Source organism: Oxyura jamaicensis, chromosome 7 (genome assembly GCF_011077185.1).
Source record: "Oxyura jamaicensis isolate SHBP4307 breed ruddy duck chromosome 7, BPBGC_Ojam_1.0, whole genome shotgun sequence".
Taxonomy (NCBI): Eukaryota; Metazoa; Chordata; class Aves; order Anseriformes; family Anatidae; genus Oxyura; species Oxyura jamaicensis.
Genome location: NC_048899.1, coordinates 33,625,571 through 33,647,655, shown reverse-complemented (window position 1 = coordinate 33,647,655; position 22,085 = coordinate 33,625,571). Strand labels below are relative to the sequence as shown.

The following is a 22,085-nucleotide window of genomic DNA, read 5'->3' as shown; positions in this document are numbered from 1 at the left end:
GATAAATCAGGCAGAATACACCAAACTAAGAAATCTGCAACTTGCCATGCTCATTTACAGCAGTCCTCCACTCTAGAACAACAGCACCATCCTGAGTGACACCAGGACCACCCTGGACCAACAGATCCGTGCATCTCCATTCGCCACCCTCCTCATTCACCTGGGAGTGGAAAGAAGAATGAAAGCAAAGAAGGAAGATACTTTCTTTTCCCTTTCACCCATCAGATCCAGCTCTGTCTGCCATACAGACTCTGAAGGGTAGTGAAGGCCTCTGGTGAAGTGTCTTTTGCTGTGCAAAGACATGCTGAAGACTTGAACATGAGGCCTTGGGAGGTACAAACCAATGAAGTCTGACTTTATGGGTTGTAGAACTACCCATCATCAATAGCAAATGGGGCAGTAGGACACAGGTAGGACTGCACCACCAAAGCTGGTCTCAAGCCCTCGTTCCCATGCCTGGTGTGATCTGTGGGACCTGCTGGGTCATCCTGAGATGTTCTGGTGGACCAGCCCCACATTCCTCTGCTCCACTACCAAGGAAGAGGGAAAGCATCAAGCTGACAGCAATGTTGTCTGGAGGAGACGTGTTAATGCCCACAGCCTGGTGGGGTGCAAGCCCCAGCAGTTGCTTTCTGCTCCTCGGAGTTGCTGCTTCCCCTGCTGACAGCTGCCTCTTCCTCATCCTGCTGTAAGCTGCTGTGAAATGGTGCTATGATCCAGTCAACAGCTTCTGAATCTCACCCACGAGGCTGCTGCACCTCAGCAATAAGTGAACTGGGTTTGCCTATCAAGATTTTATAGCAATTTGGGGCATTTTGAGGTGGAAGAAACTATGGGTGTGGAAAGGTGATCACCATATTTTCTGCAAAATCTGTTATCAACCCCATGAAAACACAAGCAGTACTGCAAGATAGAGCACTTACTGAAGGATGATGTGAAAACCTGGCCCTGTTGGTGGGAGAGAAAGTTTTCCTGGTGTTTTCAGGGAGTCAAAGGCTTCATACTACTGTATTTTGGAGACATTGATGCATAATGGTTACGTCCAGCTAATTAGATGTATTGCTATAGGCACTAGAGAAATATGATAGACAGATGCATTCAGCTAGCTAGATCTCCCCTGGTGTAGCGAGCTAAAGTCAATTACGGAGTTAAATTGGGAAAGGTTTGACCTGATGTCATTTATATCTTGAGTCATAATTAACACTTGAAGTTCAACTCTGTGGCAATTTTCTTTTAATAACACTTAAAACCTATATAGAGCTCAAAGAATTGCATAGACATGATGAAGGATGGCTTGAGTGGATGCCAGAACATCAACTTAAGTAATTAATCCTTAAAACCCCTTTGCAAGGCATATGGGTAACACCATTCCTCTTCAGTTTCTCCTTTGAAGAGAAGCAGGGCTTGCCCATTGTCCCCCCAAAGTCCTGCAGAGAAAGTCAGAGGCTTTTTCAGCTGCTAAACTCAGCGAGGTCTCATCTTTTTGTCTTGCTATATTTTTAAATTATACCAAAATCTTAAGGAAGATTATGGACAAATTGCTTGTCAAATTGCCTGTTTTTCCAATTAGAAGCTGAGCAAATGCAGAAGATAAAATCTTCCACAAACACGGCTCCGGTTTTTAAGTCTTTCGTGTGGATGAAATAGGAATGGTGCCGACGGATGAAACGTGCTCTTGGGCTGAGACCTTGTAAGCTGAGTTTCAGCTCACTACAGATTTTTATGGTCAAGTTATAACTCCCTGAAAAGCGGAGGTTTAAAATGGAAGTGCTGACAAAACTTTTAAACTACAACAGTGGAAATGGCGCCGCAATAATTTATAATCTACAGGCAGCTCTTGGATTTATTATCGCAATGACAAATGCACTGTCATTGTTAATAGGATATTTCCCAGCAAGGACTTCTTGTTATGCAAGCCAGGTTCACTATGTCATGCAGCATGATAGCAATAAAGTCTACAAGAATTTGTAATGAACTTCAATTACTAATAGATTATGGTTAATGGGAAATATGTGCAGTAAAGATATGGGTTTTTATATGCGCCTTCTGGTACTCTACAAGGCAATGATTTATGCTACAATTTATGTTAACATTCTCCAGTTCGAAAAAAGCCTAAATTGGTGGAAAGCCACTCCATCCATAACAAATATTTAAGATAATTTTGCACATCATGTAAATGAAGATGTAAAATTAGATATTAATCCATTTCATTTAACATTTGTATTTTTATTAAAAATGAAGACTTTGCCCTACTGTGTAATGGCATTAAAAATCCTATCATGGGTTGAAAGCATGAATTACACTGATGCAGAAATGGCGACAGCAACTGAGCTGTAAGTGCATTTGTTTAGTTTGCTGTTGTAATTAACGGAGTGGCAAGAGTATTTTCCTAGGTGTGATTTAAAGGCACAGTCCCAGATGTATGCGATGCGGGAGGGATGTACATGTGAAGACAGGCTCTCTCGGAGAACCTCAGTCTTTTCCTTGCCCACTTTTCTTTCGCTCATCCCTCCCATGTGGAGCAATCACTTGGAGCGATGCCTCCTCCACCAACACAGGGCCGACCCCTTCCTGCCCTACAAACTTCCCATGGAAAGGTCCTGGCACTGCATCAGGACCTGCACTTCTGATGGGTTAGCTGTTTCCATGAAGAATTGTTTCTCCTTCTCCTCCTCCTCTTCCTCCTCCTCCTCTTCCTTTTCTCTCCCTCTAGATTTTTCCCCTGAACCCATGATATAATCTGTTTGGTTCAGGCTTATGTGCCTGTGAGATGAAAAGAAAAAAGGATGTCTCTTATTCATTTATTTATTTATTTTTTCAGAACCAACTCTGACAAACGGCATGTACAGATACAATGTTAAGGGTTATGTTTGCTGAGCCGTATTTCTGTAAAACGTTTACATTTCATATCTAAAACTTATTCAGCCAGAATAAGGGATATCCGTGCACAAAGAATATGCAGGAGGATCCTTACTGGTGTATCTTTAATACAAGTAGCCTGATGCCCTTCTTGTTTCAGTCTGATTTATGCCAGTTTAAGGCCATTGATCTCAGTAAACCTCTGCACATAAATGCCCCCTATAGGTCTACATTCACCTTAGAAGGGTGTGGGTGAGGCAGACCCAGTCCGTTGGCCTCCACAGGTTTGCAAAGAGCAAGATCTGGAGATATGCCTTTGGAAGAACTTTCTGCAGGATGAGATAAGATGGGCTTTTGGGGAGGCAAACAACTAATTCAGTGTGGAAAGCATACAGGTAAGCTCAAAATTGCCGTATAAATTGAAGTCCGTAGTGGGTCTGGACTCCCCAGACATGCTGTGGAGCAGCAGCATCTTGCTGTACAATTAAGGGTGATTCTCGCATGAAAATGTGGCTCTTCAGGCTATTATGAAGTCGTTTGAGAGATTTACAAAAACTCCTTCTTTTTTATGGTCAAATGAGCATAAAATTGTACTTCCGCACACTCATTTCCTACTAAATAATACTTGCAGCACTTACTTCTTGGAAGTGTGTGTGTTGCAAATTTAAAATAAAAAATAAAATAACCCTTAAGGGTGCTATTCTAATTCAGTTTTTCCCCAGCCCCTCAACAGAAGCAGCTGCATATGCAGAATGGACTTCGCTGCATTTCCCACCGCCACCCTCATCTTTTTAATGAAGTTGTCCTTACAGTTCAAAGTCATGGCAGAGGATGCCCTCCTAAATGTAGATAAGGAGTTTCATTCTCCAGCTTGGGGTGAAAGTGCCTTTTCCCTAGTAAAATCTCCTTTTAAAAAAGCCCCCCCCTGCAATGCCATGCACTCAGCAAACACTCCCTTTGTCATTCTTTGAATCTGCTTTTTCTGTCTTTTTTTTTTTTTTTTTTTTTTTCTGGCCATACCATCCTCTTTTCTCCCCAGATGCTCTTTGTTGTCCTTGCTTTCTCCTGCTCAGGCAAGAGGTGGGACCATTGCCAAATCTTTGGAACAAACCTCCCCAGAAAACTCTAAAGCATTTGTTTCTGGTGTTTTTGACCTCTGTTAAACCATAAAACAACAGGCCATGCAGGTGCATCCTGTTGCTGGCTGTACTTCAGCTTTTCCTTTTGTTACGGCGTTTCTGTGCCTCCCCAAGATACGTCACTTCTGACAGGGCTGTGTGGCAATATTCAGAGGTCGCTGCCTCCACAAGCACCATTAACAAGAGGTCGTTGACAACACAAAAGAGCTATGGCAATAACTGTGAACTTTAATGTGCTTTCCATTAGAAATGCGAGCAGGAATCTGTCCTAATGAGAGATTTTCTTTCTCTCCCTCGCTGGCACATCACAGTAGCAGCTTACAGATATGCCGAGGTCTCCTAATGCAAGAATCTGTGCATAGGGCTGTGTAAAAGTGGCAATAGATTTTCTTCGGCTCAACAGCTGAGAAATATTGTGGAAATGTTCTAAAACATACTGGAATTAATATTTGATCACCAGGAGAATTGTGTGTTCCAAATAATTCACTCTGAAATGAATATAAATGGCTATTAGTGCCTGATGCATTCTCTTGTAAATCACCTCAAGTCTTCAATAATCTGTATTGTTTCAGAAATGTACATGCAAAACTAAAACATTTCATGCTGCTAAAGCATTGCCTGAATAAACCATTTCTACCCTGGACCAAATTCTTTCAATGGCAGAAATCACACCTGTCTCACTGGATACACCGAGTATTCAAGCTATTAAAGTCATTCAACGACTGTATTGTATTCCATTATGCATTGTGCCCCGCAGAGAGCACAGCACTTCTTAAAACCATGAAATCACTCAGCAAAACAAATGCATCAGCTCCGAGAGTAGAGACAGCCCCACTGAGAGAAGGGGCTGAGGAGGAGAAGCACCTTCTTGCTGGACCCCTTGCACCGTGTGCCGGGCAGACCAACCTGACATGGCTCTGCTGGCAAAGCAACAAATCCCACTGAAACTTGTCACTTGGCTTCAGGGTTTATTTTTACATCTTCCAAGCTAGAAATCTCACAAGGCATGCACGGCCATTGCTGCCAGGCTAGTTAGAGGCTACAACCAGATGGTTTGTTCATTTAATTAAAAATAAGAAAAGGCCCCTGTAACTGCAGCAGCTGATTCCTAACCAAGGCTTTGCTTCAGGACTTGTCAGCAAAATTCACCTCTCGAGGGTGATTGTTACCACTCCTGTGCCACAACCACCTTCAGACCCTGCCCTCTTGCAGTACCAGTATGGACCTGGTACCCAAATCACTTTTACAAAGTCTTACAAGAGTCACTAAGAAGTTGAAAATTGTGTATCTGGTCTGTAGAGAGTTTTTAAATGAATATGACCTGATCATGTATTGATGGCTATTTCTTATCCATCAGCCAGAGGAAGTGGTCTGGTTTCTGCAGCGTTTGAATTGATGGTCGGACTTACATCTGATTACACAACATCCATATGATAAAGCACAATTTACTGCCGAGTTACAGGTTCATAGATTAGTACAGAATTAATCTCACTATTAAAGTTCACGTATAACAACAGATGTTAGTAATGATTTCTTAACAGGCTACAAGAAGTGAACTAAGTAGAAGTAAACTAAACCATTTATAAAGAATGTTTCAGAAACAAAAAAGTGTTAATTCAGGGCTCAATCACAATTGCACTCAGGTTGTTATTAAAAAGCACCTTCCCATTTCTTTTTTCGCTGCATCCAGGCTTTCTTAATTCTTCCATTATCTGATGCTTTAGCTCAGGAGGAGCAGTTTTAGAAAAGTCACATGTTTCTGTCAGGAAATCCAGCAACAGCTCCCCATCCTCGTCCCCTTCGGTAAAGCAGCTGGTTATGTCCATGTTGGATGGGAGCTCATGGAGCTGGTACTTCAACCCGGCTGAATCCAGCATCTTTTTGATATCAGCAGAGGACACATATTTGCAGAGATCATCTAAAGGCAAGGAAGATCCGTACTTCTTCCACAGTGTTTCCCAGCCACTGTTTTCTGAGAGATAAACCATAACAAAAAGCACTCAGAAAAAAACACTATTTGAACAAATTTTTGATCATTTGTTTTTTCCTGCAGCTTTCTGCAGAGTTGGGGCACATGTCCTGGGGCAGAGGGGAAGTGGCTGCCTCGCTGCCTCATGCCCCTGGGCTGGGGCTGTGGGAGGTGAGGGAAATGTCCCCAACCCACAGCTCTCTCTGAGCCCCCAGCTCAGTGCATGCAATCTTGCCCCCTTCCTCTCAAACGTGCTCCAACTTATTTCCATGCCTGTGTGCCGTTGCAGTGGCCTATATCTGAGAGACAGGCATTAGAGAGACATGAGAGACGTAGTCCATGTATTAAGCCGCTATTCACTGACATCTTGATTTAAGCTATTAAGTTTAAATTAGCCACAAATTTGGCAGACCAAACGCCCAAGTACCCAAGTACTTTTTGGTTGAGGTACATGAGAGCTTCATTAAAACACCTATTGCCAGTAAACTATCTACCTGTAATATGAAATGCATGGGGTGCAAGACCCCGGTCTCATTAACCATGCAGCTGGACATGCGGTGGAAAAATCCATCCTCCTGGCCTGCAGCCTTCACTCCATCATGGTCAGAGGCTATCGGGCATGGGCTGTGAGTGAGGCTGCCCCTCATCCCAAGCAGAACTCCCCAGTGATACCAGAAGGATGTCTGGGCTGCACTTTATTTGGGCTGCTCAAAAATGAAGGGTCAGGAAGGAAAAGACTCCTGTAGCACCGCAAGCACCTCCAGAAGAGAGCACATGCTAAGCCCACACACATGCACACTCCTCTTCTCAAGGGACATTTTACAAAGAAAACCAGCTGGGTAAGCTAAAACCTCCCCAGATACATCTTCACTTCTTTGTTTTCCCTCACCCTGGATCTGTGTTTCAGCACTTCTGCTACAAGCCATTTATAAAAGGATCACCCAGAATGACTGGACGGGATGAAAATAACTTTGAGCCTAATGAGCAGCTCTTGAGAGTTATGACTATAAATCTCCATAACTGCTAAAACCAGTTGCTCGGCATTTTTGCAAATGCTTTATCTGCAAACAGTTATTTATAGTCAAATAAACAGTTTGGTGTTTAGAAGGGCTACAATATTTTCTTTCACCTGGTGGAAATTGAATGCAGAGCTCTAATTGCAGAAAATTTGCTGGTGTCAGTGTTGTGTGACTCAGTGCCATCTCTGAGCCGAGCAATTATACACTACCTGAACGAAGCATTATTATAATAGCTCTCGATAGGCTCAGCATATGGCACTACTTTTGTTTTCAAGGCGATGTAAACACATTTTTTAAATGTGTTAAAAATAACACCATATAGTTCTTGCAACTCGCCTGCTCTCCTGGCAGGGACAGAACAGGAGACATTGCAACCTTCACTGACTGACCAAACCCTCTCCTATCAATCCTATTCCCAGAATGGTTTTTAATTAACATATCCTAATATGTTTGTGTTGGAGACGACATTACCTTCATTTTTTGAAATGAGCTTTGTTCTGCTTATCTTTCATTACCTCTTTTTGCTTCAGTGCTCATTTTGGTAGCAGCTTCCTCCTTCCCTTCTCTATACACTTATTTCCCTCAAGGTTTTCTCCCTTCCTTTCCCCTCTGCTATTCTGAGCTCCTCTCCTCTCTTCCATCTTCTTGTTGGACCTAGCAATTCCCCTTTCTGCCCTCTTTCTCTATAACTGACACATCTACCCAGCCGTGCTATCCTGTCCCACCTTATTGAGACTAATTCTGATTTTCACAGGGACACCACCCTATCCATTAACCATATCTGCAGAAGAAACAGCCATTACCGGCCACTTGTGTATCTAACCTGCTTCGTCTGAATGCAAAAGAGCTAAAATTATTCATGCAACCGTGGGGCATCATGAGTTGAAGGTGCAAAGAGAAGAAACAGGAGGAATGAGAAAACAAAGAACCGCCTGGCCTGGGGAGGATTTCAAACAGTTTTCATAAATTCAATTTTTAAAACAAATTAATTTTGAATAGACTTGTGTTTCTCCCTGTATTCACATTTCATGAATATCCAGAGGGACAGGTTAAGCAACTGGAAAAGTGTTTCAATTAACTACAGGCAAGTAATCAGCAATAAACTGATATTATGATCTATTCTCATTACTCAAACAACAAGAACAATAACTCAGATCATACAGAATTCTTATAGTCTACAGCTTTAAAGAAAAATCATTTTAGAGAAAAACAGTTTGAATAAATTCAGATTGGAGAAGTGCCCTTTCTCTGTGGACACTTCATGAAGACAAAAAAAAAAAAAAAAAGACTAAAAGTCTTCATCAAATACATTGCAGTTCAATAAAAAATAGCTTACACTTCTGAACAAATAGTACTTAACATAGTGTTTAACAGCCCTGAAAAAAACTGTTGAATGTGACTGTTTACACAACTAAAATGTCTATAGTTTACATGAGGCAAATTAAAGGCTTTCTAGAGTCAAAGCAGACCCCACTACTATCATATGTCTAGCATACCTTGCCCGCAGTATTAAAAGGCAGGAGCCTTCTCCACTCCCACATTTTCCTCCTGGACTGACCACAGAGCATTTCTTTCAGATCTCAAACAGCCTGAAAATGCCGTTTTCCACCCAAAAGGACTATATTAAGGAGATGGGCAGTTTGAGAAGAAAATGAGCCATATGTCCTCTAACACCTGCTGTACAGCGCAGCAGAGCCCCGCTGTAGCTGTTTGCTTAATGCTGCACATCTCCAGGAGCGAGACAATGCTGTGCCCAGCCTGAAGAGCCTTTTACAGGGAACAGCTGTAGCCGAGGCTAAAGGAGCTTTTGCTCTGTCACCGACCCGGCTGTAGGATGGGGAAGGGGAGAAGGTGAGAGAAAGATGTTTTGTGCCCATGGCATGTTTTTACTGCCTCACAGAGATTTCAGCTTTGCAACCTGCAGCACAGAGCTGGGCAGATGTAGATGAGATGTAGGTTTCCATAGTCGTAGGTGAATGGGCACCATTTACTCCAGTTTCCTGCTATAGGTAATAAAGGGATATTTAAAACAAAAATGCACATTGTTTTCTGGCCAGTCTGTGCTGAACTCACAGAGACCCCAGTGGTGCCCGACTGAGCATGTTGTGGAGCAGCTCTCACCTGACACCACGATGATGAGGAGCTTTGCCTGTGCTTCCAGGAGGCTGTGGAAATACCGGATAGTTGCTGGGACATCTTTCACATAATACAGCATCTGGGAAGAGCAGAAATGCTTACAGAGACACGGTGGGGTCCTAGAGAACATTATAACTTGTACCACAGACCAATCCTGACAGGAGAGCAGCAGGGTGCCAAGGCCTGTCTGCAGGGTGCCGGTCTTCTAGCAAGGCCAGCCCCGGGGGCTCGGACCTACCCTCCCCATCCCCAGCACCAAGCTCATGCTCATTCATTAACCTGGGATAAAAAGGTTTGCCTCCTTTAGCAGTGAGGATGGCTTGTAATGGCTTCAGTATATGGGGGAATACAGACAGTTTCACAGAGAGGACAAGGAGCTTTGAAAACACTAGTTAAAATGTATTTTTAGTTCACTGTCGCCCACATCCTGGTTAATAGGACTACGGTGCTCAAAGCTGCTTTGCTGTAACTCATCTTTCATTTTTTTTGCAGTTCACTTCTGCTTAAGTACTTTAAATTATAGAGAAATAAACTCACCTGTCTCCCCCTTAGAGTGGATAATGAGGTCACATACCTCATGCACACTTTAAACAGCCAAATCTCTGACAACAGCTACTCTGCAGGCTTTTACCTGAATCATGTGAATGAAGTCCCATTTTTTAGACTTCTTTTCTGCGTTCATTCGACTTTCATATTCATAAGCTGTCTCCTTGTGCCAGGTAAACTTTACATTCTCAAGGTTTGATGTCGCCGCCACACGCTCTGAAATATGGGAGAAGACAGGACAGAGTTATCTCAATTGCAAATATTGGATCGATCTCCATTCAGAGCTTTAATAACATCCAAAAGTCATATTTAGGCAAAGTGTTTTGCTACCTATTTAACACAGCAATGGAATACTTAAAACCTTGAGGCTGTGTGTGAGAAGAAGGTTGTCCAGGTCTTTGTTAGGTGAAACCTTAAGAGGGTCTGATTCTTTCCCCTTTGCACCCTCATTTGGTTTCCTCCAGTCTTTACGTGATTAAAAAATAAATGAAAATCTTTCTCATGGTTGGCTCAAGCTCCATTTGCCATGGCAAAGGGTCTTCCAGCACCTGACCAAATAAATACAGGATCTTGAGGATTGATTAAAGGGGCTGTGTAGGAGACAAGCACAATTAAAAGCTTGAAAAGAGCAGAGGAAACAAGTGGGTCACACAGGGAGAGCATCATGGGGATGAAGGGAAAAGAGCTTTGCTTCATGAGCAAAGCCCCATCTCCTGACCTTGGGCTTCTGCTGTGTTCAAATAAATGAGATTTTCAAAAGTCCAGAGTTTTGGCCAACCACTTCAGGTGAAAGGGCTAACAGTGATTTAGAGCAAAGACTTTAGAAAGAGTGACACATGGTGTGTTTTCAGACCCTGATGCAATGCACATCCAATGGCAGCTGAAAGCAGAAAGCTGAAGGAGTGTATTCAAAGCATAAGTTATACCAAGGGGCCTGGCTCACCACTGCATTTTGTTGCTATTATAGTAGCTACACTGAGGGATGATTTTGCATTTTAGGAGATGCTGGAATACAAATGTCCATCTGCTGGCATATGGAGCTCATCTTGCTGTGCGCCTGCTTAGGGCTCAGGATTGCTCCAGGACAAAGCTATCCCTGATGCAATTCCTGTGCTTCACTGGAGTTAACATAAATTTAAAACTTAAATGGCCCAAAGGCAGACTGAGCCTTAGCTACAGAACACATGCTCAAAACAACATGATTTGCTAACACCAGTGCCTTTACTCCGTTAATCATAATGTTCCTCCTTTTGGGCCCTGTTAGGATATATCCCTGTCGGAGAGATGAGAAATGCTCCATCAGTGCTTATCTCCTCTCTTTTGTGGATGGAAATGGGCCACCCCTTTCTGCCACTGCTGCTGCTGTTGCTCTGCTTGCTTCCATTTATCTGTCACTGGCCCCAGCACTTGCAGTTCAGGTTTAATTTGCTGTTTTAAACTCGGGCTTGCCTCAGCAGCAGTTCATATCACCATCACACATAATCTGGTGCAATCTGCTCCAGCTCAATTGCTAGGCAGTCTGCAAGGAGACGCTAGGAAGGGAAGTGAATTGCATGCCAAAGTGGGCTTTTAAAGCCAACATTTCAGAAAGGACAAACTCATCCTGATTAGGGGAAGTTGCTGCCTGAGGATTCATCCGAACCCAAAACATATCACCCTAACAGCTTTGAAAAGTTTTCCTTAAATTTTATCCTCATTACAACCCAGATTGCTGTCCTGATCTGCACGCCCTTGACTTGGTGCTGGACTGAGCGCAGCCATACTGTGATGCTTGGGCATCCACAGCACAGCTTGTCACGGTGCCATCAAAGCCCAGGCCATGGTCACCAAGGGGCTTCACCTGGGCACAGAAGGAAAGCCAGAGGCTGGAGATAGGACTATCAGGAGAGCCCCTGGCATATGGCACGGCCTAGGAGAAAGCTCATTTTGTCGTCACTGTCAGTCCCAGGAAGAAAATTTCTCCTGTGAGCCCGGCATCTCCTTCCCAAGGAGACAGCTTCTGGTTAGGCAGAAAACATAGCTACTGAATCCTCAGAGGCACAGATAATGCTTCCAATTCTCCTCGGAAAAGGGGCTCAGAAACCTAATTAATGATACCTACTGGGGACATGATTAATTACCAAATAAGAAAGTTTAAAGAAAGAAATTCAGATGAATATTTCATTTCTAGTTTAGCATAAAACTTAAAATAAGGACAACACCTTATATTTTCTTTAACTTTCTGCTGGAAAGAAACTCCCTGAAATAGGACAGGACTGCCAATTAATTGATGGCAGCCAGTGAATCTAGTGCCCAAATCATCCAATATGCAGAGAAAATGCTTTTTTGTCCATTATTTACCATCTCAGTCTGGAACAACATAAAAGCTGCTGGGAAGCTATCTTTTCAGAGATCAGGTCCATGTAATACAGAGACGGGTATCAAGAAATGATGCATTTCCTCTGACTGTTGCCTTTTTTTTTTTTTCCGCTTCAGCTTCTTCAAGTGGCTTCATGCTGGGAATGCTTTGTTTTCAAGGACCTTAGCAAGAGTAAGAGTAAGATTTACAACGTGGTTTTATAATCTGGTATTTACTATGGTCTGGAGCATTTCCAATAACGCAGACTGCTGATGAGGTTCATTCATTACTGCCACATCCATTCAGCAGCCGTTTTCTGGCAAGCTGGGCTCTGCCCAGGGCTTCTCATGGCCTATATGATGTGACAGGTGTAACCTCCATACAAGACCCTAATTACATGCTAGGTAAAGCCTGGTAGGTGTTAATACAGTGATAAACCAGCAATGTAATCAAACTGTGGACTGATATTTAATGTTCATTTTGTAGGGCAATCTAACCAAAACACCCCTCCTTATTCTCTGTCCTTGGAAAATGCTTTGGTTTCCCCCATGAGCATAGCTCAGATTGTCGGGCTGGTGGAAGGAAATGAACTCTAAGCCACTGAGAGCAGACACACAGCAAAAACCTTCCCTATCCAGCTCGCTTTCCTTGCAATGTTTTCTAAAACAAACTAACGCAGTTCACACGGTGGGGATTAGCTACTTGGAAACTGTTTTAAGATATGTGAGAACTACCAAGAGACACTAAAATCAGTGTTGCTGCAGGATCCTGGCTCAGTGCAAGCTGAAGGAGAATTCTTTCTGAAATACAAGGTCTTTGCTCCGTTCCCATACAGTCACACACCACTTTCCACCTTGCTTAGGTTTTAAAGTCTGCCTACCTGCAAGCTTTTGCCATGTTCTTTGAGTTCTTCGCAGTGTAAGAGACAAAGATTATAATGAGAAAGCAAATGTAGAAAATCAATGGTGTCAGAAAAGCATAAAATAGTGACTTTCTTAAGTTTTAAGAGCCAATTCTGGCAAGAAAGCCTTTGAACGTGGGGTCATCCAGCGTTCAACTTTTTAAATGCATTTAGCGTACTTAATGTAAATTTAATTTATTTAATGTCAAAATACCTTTGTACTTGAGGATTTGTTCGGCACTTGGCTCTACCACCTCGTTGTTGATGGTGACCCCTGGATATCTGCCTTGTACAGCTGAGAGGATCTGCAGGTCAATCTCTCCTAGGGAAAGAGGGACATCGCACAAGAGATGAAAGCAAAGCTCAGGCAAACATCATCTCCAGTACCATCAGAAGGCCAGTTCTGAAGTTTGATTCCTGTCCTTTGGGTAATGTAAATGTACCAGACAGGTGTTTTGGTTTCTCAGGTGCTTTTAATTCTCAGCAGATTACCACTGAGGGCAGAGCTGTAGCATCTAATAAAATAAATTAACAGTCCCAACTATTTTTATTCCTCCTCTCTGACCACCACCAGCAGTGCCAATGGTAACTAGACACAGTCATGTTGGAGGTGTGACCTTGTGCTTTCTGGACACGGCCAAACCCCTTGGGGAAGATGCTAAATGACCATGATGGTACCAGTTCTCATGGTCCCAACTCACCAGGGAGTCAATAAGAAAATTTCATCCTCAGTGTTTAACATGTCATGTGGGTGAGGGAGAGGAGAACATGTAAAAGCACTGGAAGTATGAAAAACATGTTCTTGCCCAGATTTAGCATACTGTGACTTTTTCTGTAAGATGAGTAGTGCACATACCATCTATATTTACTTAATACCCCAGAGCTGACTGTATTTTCTTTGTATGGAAAAGTTCTCCCTGGGCACCTTTCAGGCCAGCTGCAATTATTCTCCCGATGGAAGCACCCATACATGCAAGGTTTTAAATTTAAACAGAGCTGCCATCGCTCCTGGCCACCTCTCCCCATCTGCCATGTAGGAAGCTGGGGGAGATGATGCTCCTGACCGAGGCATCAGTCTGGGGACACTGTGGGGGCTGGCTTGATTGCCTCTTGCAGGGTTTGCCTCTGCTCTCAAGCCTGCTCCTGGCCCCACCACAAGACACTGCACCCCAAGGGTCTCGCCTGCTCATTTACACCCCAAGAATTTCACATAAAAAGCGAGGAAGAGTTCAATCTTTTCAGACTTACGTCTTTCATAAAGCAACTAATAACACAAAAATTTATGTGACATCTGGGCAAGCACATTCTTTGAGGGAAGGGAAATTGAATTTCTGAAGTAGCATAAATAGCTGTGGCTTTGCTATCACTGCAAACCCTGTATTTTGCTGGAAATTCAGAGGAAAGTCTGTCATTTGCAGGCTGCTGTGGTAAACTCTGGAAACACAGAATTTGGAAGTTACTACTGCAACATTTTTTTTATTATTATTTTTGGTTTCTTTACCAACTTTTTATAAAACGGATTAGCCCTTTGAAAGGGCTGCGCAGGTCCTGATTAAAAAAAATAATAATTGAATTTCCCATTTCCATATGCAGGAAGGTTAATATATTTCCTTCCACTCCTCTGTGGCCAAACCACCCTTGTATTGTTTTTAACCAAAAAAAAAACCAACTTTGATTCATAATTTAATCCACTGCCTTAATTGACTTCGGTTAGCTCTTTTATATGCAAACAAGTGTCCTGAGGCATTTTACAGTCAAATCTGCGGCAGCTTGCATTATCAACAATTTGGCAATTAGGCTATCCGAATTATTTAAACTCTCCAACACAATTACCTTTTAAAGGCTACCACTATGTTCGCCATTAAGTTTCTAATTAAACATTTTACGTAACGGGATAGTTTATAGCACAGTTGCTGCTTTATAGCGGCGCTGATGACTTTTATGGTTTTTAAAGGTACAGAGTGCTGCGCGCTGGAGTGTGAACTTAATAAGGCAGAGGCTGTAGGCAAAGGCAGGAGCTTGAGATGGGCGGGGGTAATGGGATATGATGCTACATTAAACGGTTTGCTTTTTTCTCACAGTGGAAAAAGTGCACAGGAGGTGGAAAAGTGGAAGAAAAGCATCCTTGCCTTCTGTGCTGCTTCCCTGCACAGTGCAAGGATGGGGGCACAGGGGCTGGCATCAGGCAGGAGAATTGGATCCCCCAGGTTTGCTCCTGCCTGGGTCCCCAGAGATGTGCAGTGGGGACAAGTGAGCCAGGAAATGGGCTTTGCTGGTTCCTGACTGCACGTCCACCATGCCAGGCTGGCACTGGATAGGGAGTGAAGCACCTCGCTAACCGAGCAAAGTGTTCCTCTCAAAAGCAGTATTTTTTTGTGGCAGAGGAATGGTTTTCCTTGCTTGGAGAGAAATGTTCCTGCTCTGTCACACTGTCTGTTTTATAACTAACACCCACCATTTACTTACATTTATTTTTTACTTATTAGTAGAGATTAACAAAGCTGAGATTAGTCTTTGGAGTTGTTATGACTAAAGCACTTAAAATAAATTAACTGTTTGTATAAAATTTTAGTTTGACGACTTAATGGGCAGAGCAGAATTAGGAAACATAGGCTTTAATTAAGAAGGAACTTAAGCAAGAATTTAATGAAGAGAAGCACTCTCTGCTGTTGGTATTGTTTTTCCACCCAGCTGACTTCAGAAAAGAGACTTACTTCTTCTGAAGACCTACTTCCCCCAGATCCCAATGAGACCTGCCCAGAAGACAGGCAGCCCTTCATAGGGATGGAAACACACTGCAGGGGGCGGGGGGGGGGGGGGGGGGGGACATGACGGCACGGACAGGGACAATTAGGTACAGACAAGGTTGGCGGTGTCCCCCCTGTGCCATCAGCGGGTGGCACAGAAACCCAAGGGGCAGCTGGAGCCTCTCTAAGCTTGAGGGGCAATGTGGAGAAGGAGTTTTCTCCTGGAAGACACGCAGGAGTCAGGGTGCGGGGCACGAGCTGGTTTTGTGCTATAGCCACGCACCGGCCACTGCCTTCTGCCCCCTGCAGAGGACTTCGTGAGAAAAGCCTTTCCTTCCCTCCCCACTCTTCTCTTCTCAACTTGTAATCAAAAAAAAAAAAGAAAATAAAAAAAAAAGGTTAAAGCTTAACAACAGTGAAGCTCAAGGCATACCTGCTCCGCCACCAACGCTTAGTATATTGATTGCAGGCTTCCCATGTCCAATGCTGCAAAACATTATTTATAAATGTTATAAATTTATAACATTATTTATAAATGTCATCAGAGTTGCCCAGCAGATAGGGTTACATGCATTACGCAAAGAGCCAGAGATTCCATGAAATTAAAACCTGCAGGACAGACCCAAAAGCAGTGTGTGCAGGTACATGCATGCCCATGAGCAGGCAGCTAGGACTAGATTCAGGCTTCTGCTATTCAGACATGCCAATTTCTGGTGATTTGGGCAATTTGCAGAGGTCTCCACGTCTATTATCGCATTTTTCATGTGCCAAGGTTTATCCGGGGTGAGCTACATTTGCATGCAAAGAAACCACCCAGCCTTATCTCCTCCCTGCTAGGCAGGCTCTGTGCCACAGACGAAACCTCCCCTCCCGGGGGTGGCCGAGGCCACCAGCAGCCACCTGCCACCACCACCACGGGACCGTGCCCAGCACCAGGCAGGGCTTTCTCCCCATTACCTCGCCAGCACGGTGGGCAGCTGCCGCTCTACGAACTCCTGCATGCACTGGTGCTCGGTCGACTTCGCCAGGAAGACGCGGAAGGACCGGAGGTACCTGCTGGGGTCGGCCATCAGGCTCCGCATGGAGGAAGCCATGCCGGGTTTCAGGGGACTGTGCACGGCAGGGTTGGCTTGTTCTCCACAGCAATCCCCTGCACCCGGGGGAGGAACAACAGACAATGCTCAATACACACGGCGATAAACCCAAGGCATCTCGCGTGGCTGAACAGGGAGGTCACGGTCAAGCGCAGGACTTTGCTCCCATCCTCTGGCAACTAATTTACATTAGGGACAGAGTGCTTAAAGAATATTATGCAATGTTGCGATAGAAACCATAAATCAGGTCTGAGCAGCGAATGGTAATGTATCATGGCTAATCTCTGCGAAGGAAACGCCAGCATTTTTTAGCTGTGCTGACACAGGACCCAGTGAAAGGGTCCTGAGACGCTTCTCAAGGAAAAGAAAAATTCCCCTATTCCTTGAAGGCATGGAGAGGCCTGGAAGGCTTGGCCTGGATTAGAAGAAAGAGCAGCACACTTCTCCAGAGATGCTAGCAGATGTCTTTATCGTGTTTTTCTTTCCTTTTTTTTTTTTTTTTCAATCTTTTGATGTGCTTAAAGAGGATGCTGGCAGTGGGGTGAAAACAATAAAACCCTTTAAAACACACTTTGTAATTTTTAATTCCTCTGAAGATAATGGTGCAATTCCCACAAGCAAAGCAGTTACTTCCCGAAAGCCACGCGTGTTACTGGAACGGATGCCGTGAGAAACCTGGTGCAGGGAGACACCCAGGGCCGAGGAGGCAGTGGGTGCTCCCGGGGACCACCATGCCTGTGCTGGGAAGGACCAAAACCGCACTTTGTGTCTACTGGGTCTTGTCCTCACCCACAAGGAGGAAGAGGAACCCTCTGCAGATGCCACACGCAGGGACCTGACCAGCCCCCTCCCAGTCCCCTGGTTGTTTTTATTGCTCTCATTGGAATTCTGTCTCTTTTCAATGATAACAACAGCTGCCTGGCTTTGCTCAGCTTTCCTTTCTGCTGGTGCCAAAAATAATGTCCAGCTCGTGACAAGGCTTTTTTTTTGCATCCCATGAGCTGCAGTTCCCCACGTGCCAAGGAGTCCAGAAGGAGCCACTCCTGCAGCTCCTCTTTATCCGAGGACACAGCGGGTGTCCAGAGCTTGGGCACAGACTGCCACCACAGCAGCATCTCCTCCTAAGGACCACCACCAGGGTAGACCCAGCACCATTCCCGTGTCTCACACCCTCTCACATAGCAAACCTGCATGTATTAATCAGAGAAGGTGAAAAAGATGGCAGAAGGGCATTAAAAACTGCTCTCTCCCAGATACCATGAGGGCTGGCTGGTGCAGCAGGGGAAGGCAATGGGGCCCCCTGGCCACGGAGCTGAGCCCACCCCCACAGCCTGCCCGGGGCTGATTTGAAGAGTCTGGCTTCCTTAGATAAGAGAGGCAATCCAGCCTGCATATTAGAGAGACAGACCAACAAACTGCAGCTAAATCGACTCCTTTACCTGGAGGGCCATCACTCAGGGGACGTGCACAGAGAGAGTGCGATGCTGCCTGGCTGGGCAGACCCTCCCGAGCCCTCCCGCCCACCTGCCAGCAGCCACTGACTCTTTTCCATGTGCCTGGCACTGCAATCCCCAGCATTAACTTGGGGAAACCAAGCACAGACATTGCCTGAGAGAGTGAGGATGCCAACACCTGGCTGAACACGGGGTGAGAATATATGCTGCCAGGCCAAGAAGCAACCGTAACACCCATGTTTACACAATTCCTCTGCTCAGCTCCTTGCTTTTCACTTTAAACGCACAAAGAGGCTTTGGCGTTTGCCGCTGAAATATTTTACTGCCTTCCATCTCGAAAAAATATTTTGCAGTTAATGAGAGGAGATTTAGATAATCAACCTTTCTTGTCCAACTCCCCGTGCTTCCTGTGATTTAATTTGCCCACCCCCGGCTCAGCAGTCTCTAACAAACAGCCGAGATTCATTTTCGTGTTAGGTGCAGTTCGAGGAATTTGTCTCATTTATTTCATTCTGCTTTTGGCTGCTCGAATTTGCCCCATTTATTTCATTATGTGTTTTGCTGTTTAAACTGCAGCTAGTTAACTTTAAAAATGAGGAAAATAATAATCAAAAAAAGACAGAGAGAAAAAAAGGATTTTTTTTAAATCAGGCTGATACAGAAACTTTGGGGTAATAATGTTCACTTGGACATGTTCCCTTCAGTGACGACCCAGATTTTTATGTAGCTTCCTGAAAAGACTGTACAGCTTCAAAAGCTGCTTCTGTGCTTGTGCTGCAGTTGTTTGGACCAGGTTTGCACCAGCACTGGCAGAATTAAGCCTGGTTAAACCCACTGACGAACTCTTTTACACCTTCAGCACGACCTCTGGCAAGAAAGCGAGTTTGCCTTCGTGCTGCAGGATGCCAATGAAGCTGAAGATGCCCACACAGCCCGTGCCCAGTACTTACGTGTGCGGTGGTGCCTGGTGCAGCAGCTCCCTCGGCACGGTGCCGCGGGTGTTGGGGACGTGCCGTGCTGACACCCCCGCGGTGCCTCCAGTCCCACCCCCGGCCGGGAGGAGGTCCCCTCTGGGATCCTATCTCCGGGATGTGGCTGCTGTGGCAGCGGGAAGTGGAGGGGTCTGGCTGCTATCCACGTGTGGTTTGTCCCAGGTCACCAGCTGAAAAATGTTGGGGGAAAGGGTAGAAAGGGGAAATGAGGACGTTCCCCTGCTCACACTGCAGCTGCGGTGCCACTGCCTAAGCGCACAGTCTCTCTGAGCTGTCTCCGAAGGCTCCAGGATCCACTCCTGCACCCACAGGTGGGTGACAGCCACCCGCTGCGGTGGCAGACACCCTGCCTGGCCTCCCAGTGTGGCTGGCACCAGCGGGCTCACACAATGTGCCTGGCACAGCCGTGGGGGCACCAGCAGCATTCAGCCCTCAAGGTCTATCAGCGCCTTGATTAGGGTCCGGATGACAAATAAACTCTGCTACAGGTATAAAGGAAATGTGTCTCCTGACAAATTGGAAATGGTTATCTCAGTGTGTGGCACGCGGTAAGCTACAATATTTATAGTTTGCCTATAGAAACCTACTGGTACACATTACTTTGCTTTTTAGGTGGCTCTTTTGCAAGCAGCAGAGATTTTGCTTATCCCTTACTTTCAAGGGCTCAAGCTTTGCTATAAACAGTTTTAACTCAGGGAATGCAAGGGCAGAGAAAAAACATTGGCCCATGTCTGTTTTCACACTGCATTTTGTTGTTCATAGCATTAATAAAATATTTGCCTTCTGTGTGCCCCAAATTATTCATTGCTCCTTCGTTTCAAGTTTTCCTTCTGGACTTGCAGGGAGAAATGAACAGTTCATGGAGAAATGAACTGCTCACATTGTAAAAGGCTTATCAAATCACACCAGTAATAGCAATAATCCTACTTTCAAAGACACAGTCACAGGAAAAAAATCTTGTAGGTTGACATTTAGCCCAAAGTTTACCAAAATAAAGATTTCCTATCAGCAGCTGCAATCGCTGAGGGAGCAGCTACTGCAGGGACAGGTAGCACTTGTACTTTCCCTCTGTCCATGCACAGCCCAGTCCCCAAAACACTCACAGTGAAGGAGTCGGTGCCCGTCACGCAGCAGCCAGCAGGACCACAGCAATGTCACGGTTTCAGACAGGCAGCCCCAAGTTTATCTGCAACAGGAATCAGAGGGGCTGGCCCCCCGAACACCCACCACCTGCACCCTGCTGGGTAGTGCCATTGGTGCAGTTCCACAGCTCTGTTTCCCAGGTATTTTGGGGAGAAAATGCTTAGTTTCAAGTACTTTCATTGCATTCCCCTGGCTTTTAGTTCCCATTTTAAGTAAAACCCCACTTGGAAAGGCAAACAGCACCTTTTTCTCCCTTCTTCTTGGAGTTGAAAAGCCTTGGCCTGGGCTGAAGGGGAGGAGGTGCCCACAGGCTCCTGCACCGCGCTCAGCAGGGCCGGCCTTTCATTTTAAGGAGAATGAAGCCTGAGCTGGTTTTTCAGACAGCCACAGTCTGGGCCAGCTTCCCTGCACGGGAGGCACCCCAGCGAATGCTAATGCTGCAGGAACGGCTCCCTGCCAGGCGCTGGGTGCTGGCCCTGCTGCAACGCCCCTGGCAGCACTGCCCTGGCTCCCGGTGATAAGCTCTGCTGTTCAAACAGACCTGAGCACTGAGGGCAGCGGTGTTTTCCCAGCTTCCTGAACAGTTCTGGAAACACGGGTTAACTGGAATCACCAGAGCTGTGCAAGCCAGTCAAAAAAATAAAATAAAACCCGTGCATGTGGCCTGTGCTTTCCCCACTCCATAACCCACAAAACAAATGGAAGTTTTCCAGGTACCAGTTGCCATTTAAACCAGTTGCCATTGGTTCAGAGCCAATAATAAAAAGTATCTGGTGCCTGTGTATGCTTTATGAAAGATGTTGCTGTCGATTTGTTACTTAACTCCCCACGGAGCCACGTTCTGCGAGCTTTAAGCCCAGTCCCAGGCACTTCAGTTTGATACAGGCTCGAACTGAACACAGGACGAGGGGCTGGCATCACTCTGCAAAAAGAAATCCCCTGGGGAAGCTGGTCACACCACCCCCAGGCAGACCTCCTGCGTTGTTCACTGATGTGGCTTTACTCTGTTTAACATCAATATTCAGAAAAAAGTATTTCACCTGCCTGTGCCTTTTTACCCTGAGCGTGCATCCAGCACTGCCCTAGAATGAAAGAGGCTGAAAGGAGTTATTGAAAGGGGATCACAAAAGCCTCAAGGGTATCAATATTTGGAAAATGATAGCTGTTGTGCATTAAATAGCTCTCGGTCATTCTGGGACAATTCACAAGTCTGTAGATATTTGGCCAACAGTGACACAGGACAATGTTAAAACACAGAACTGGGAGTGAGAGGAGTCCACCCAGAAACCTGGCAAGAACCTGGGTCATTGTCCCTGTCCCCTTAGGCGAGATGAGGGCTGGGAACAGTCAGCATCTGCAGATTATTTCCTTCTCTGAAGTGCATCTGCGGGGGGTTGGGCTGAAAATCAGGCTTGGGGTTCCTCGGGGTACACCAGGTGGCCACAGGCATGATGTCTCGGCAGGGCCAGGAGTGTTGGAGCAGCCTGTGGGCAGCAGTGACCCTGGCTGGGCACACATTTGTCCCTCTGGTGTGGGACCAGAGCCTGGAGTCAGAGCCCAACCGAGCTCCAGGAACTGGCAGAGGACAGATCCATGGAACAAGTCCCATCGGCATTAAGGAAACCTGAGTATGCCCTGTACATGGGTCAGGTCCAGGAAACCAGATTTTCCAGAGGCAGGAGGAAGGGGAAGGCTGGGTGAGAGAGACCAAAGTTCCGGCCTTTCACCACAGCTTCTGTAGATGGACC

At 45.3% G+C, this 22,085-nt stretch overlaps 1 protein-coding gene across 1 annotated transcript; it reads right to left on the bottom strand.

The window, feature by feature from the left end:
* Nucleotides 1-2,801: 2,801 nt before the first annotated feature.
* Nucleotides 2,802-20,401, bottom strand: LOC118170214 (histamine N-methyltransferase-like). The gene is made up of 8 exons (XM_035332305.1): nt 20,298-20,401; nt 19,153-19,364; nt 16,612-16,804; nt 16,088-16,140; nt 13,122-13,229; nt 9,754-9,884; nt 9,108-9,201; nt 2,802-5,970 (listed from the first exon to the last, which is right to left on the bottom strand). Exons 3-8 carry the CDS (start codon nt 16,746-16,748, stop codon nt 5,615-5,617), a joined length of 879 nt encoding a protein of 292 aa, XP_035188196.1. The 5' UTR covers nt 16,749-16,804; nt 19,153-19,364; nt 20,298-20,401; the 3' UTR covers nt 2,802-5,614.
* Between the last annotated feature and the right edge of the window lie 1,684 nt (nt 20,402-22,085).

What these genes read in the sequence shown, in the direction of transcription:
- LOC118170214 (XM_035332305.1), bottom strand. Translation starts at nt 16,748, where the DNA reads ATGGCTTCCTCCATGCGGAGCCTGATGGCCGACCCCAGCAGGTACCTC. An exon ending in AAGCGTTGGTGGCGGAGCAG is followed by an intron (nt 13,230 to 16,087) that starts GTATGCCTTGAG and finishes CTCTTTCCCTAG; the next exon opens with GAGAGATTGACCTGCAGATC. An exon ending in ACTTCATTCACATGATTCAG is followed by an intron (nt 9,202 to 9,753) that starts GTAAAAGCCTGC and finishes TGCTCTTCCCAG; the next exon opens with ATGCTGTATTATGTGAAAGA.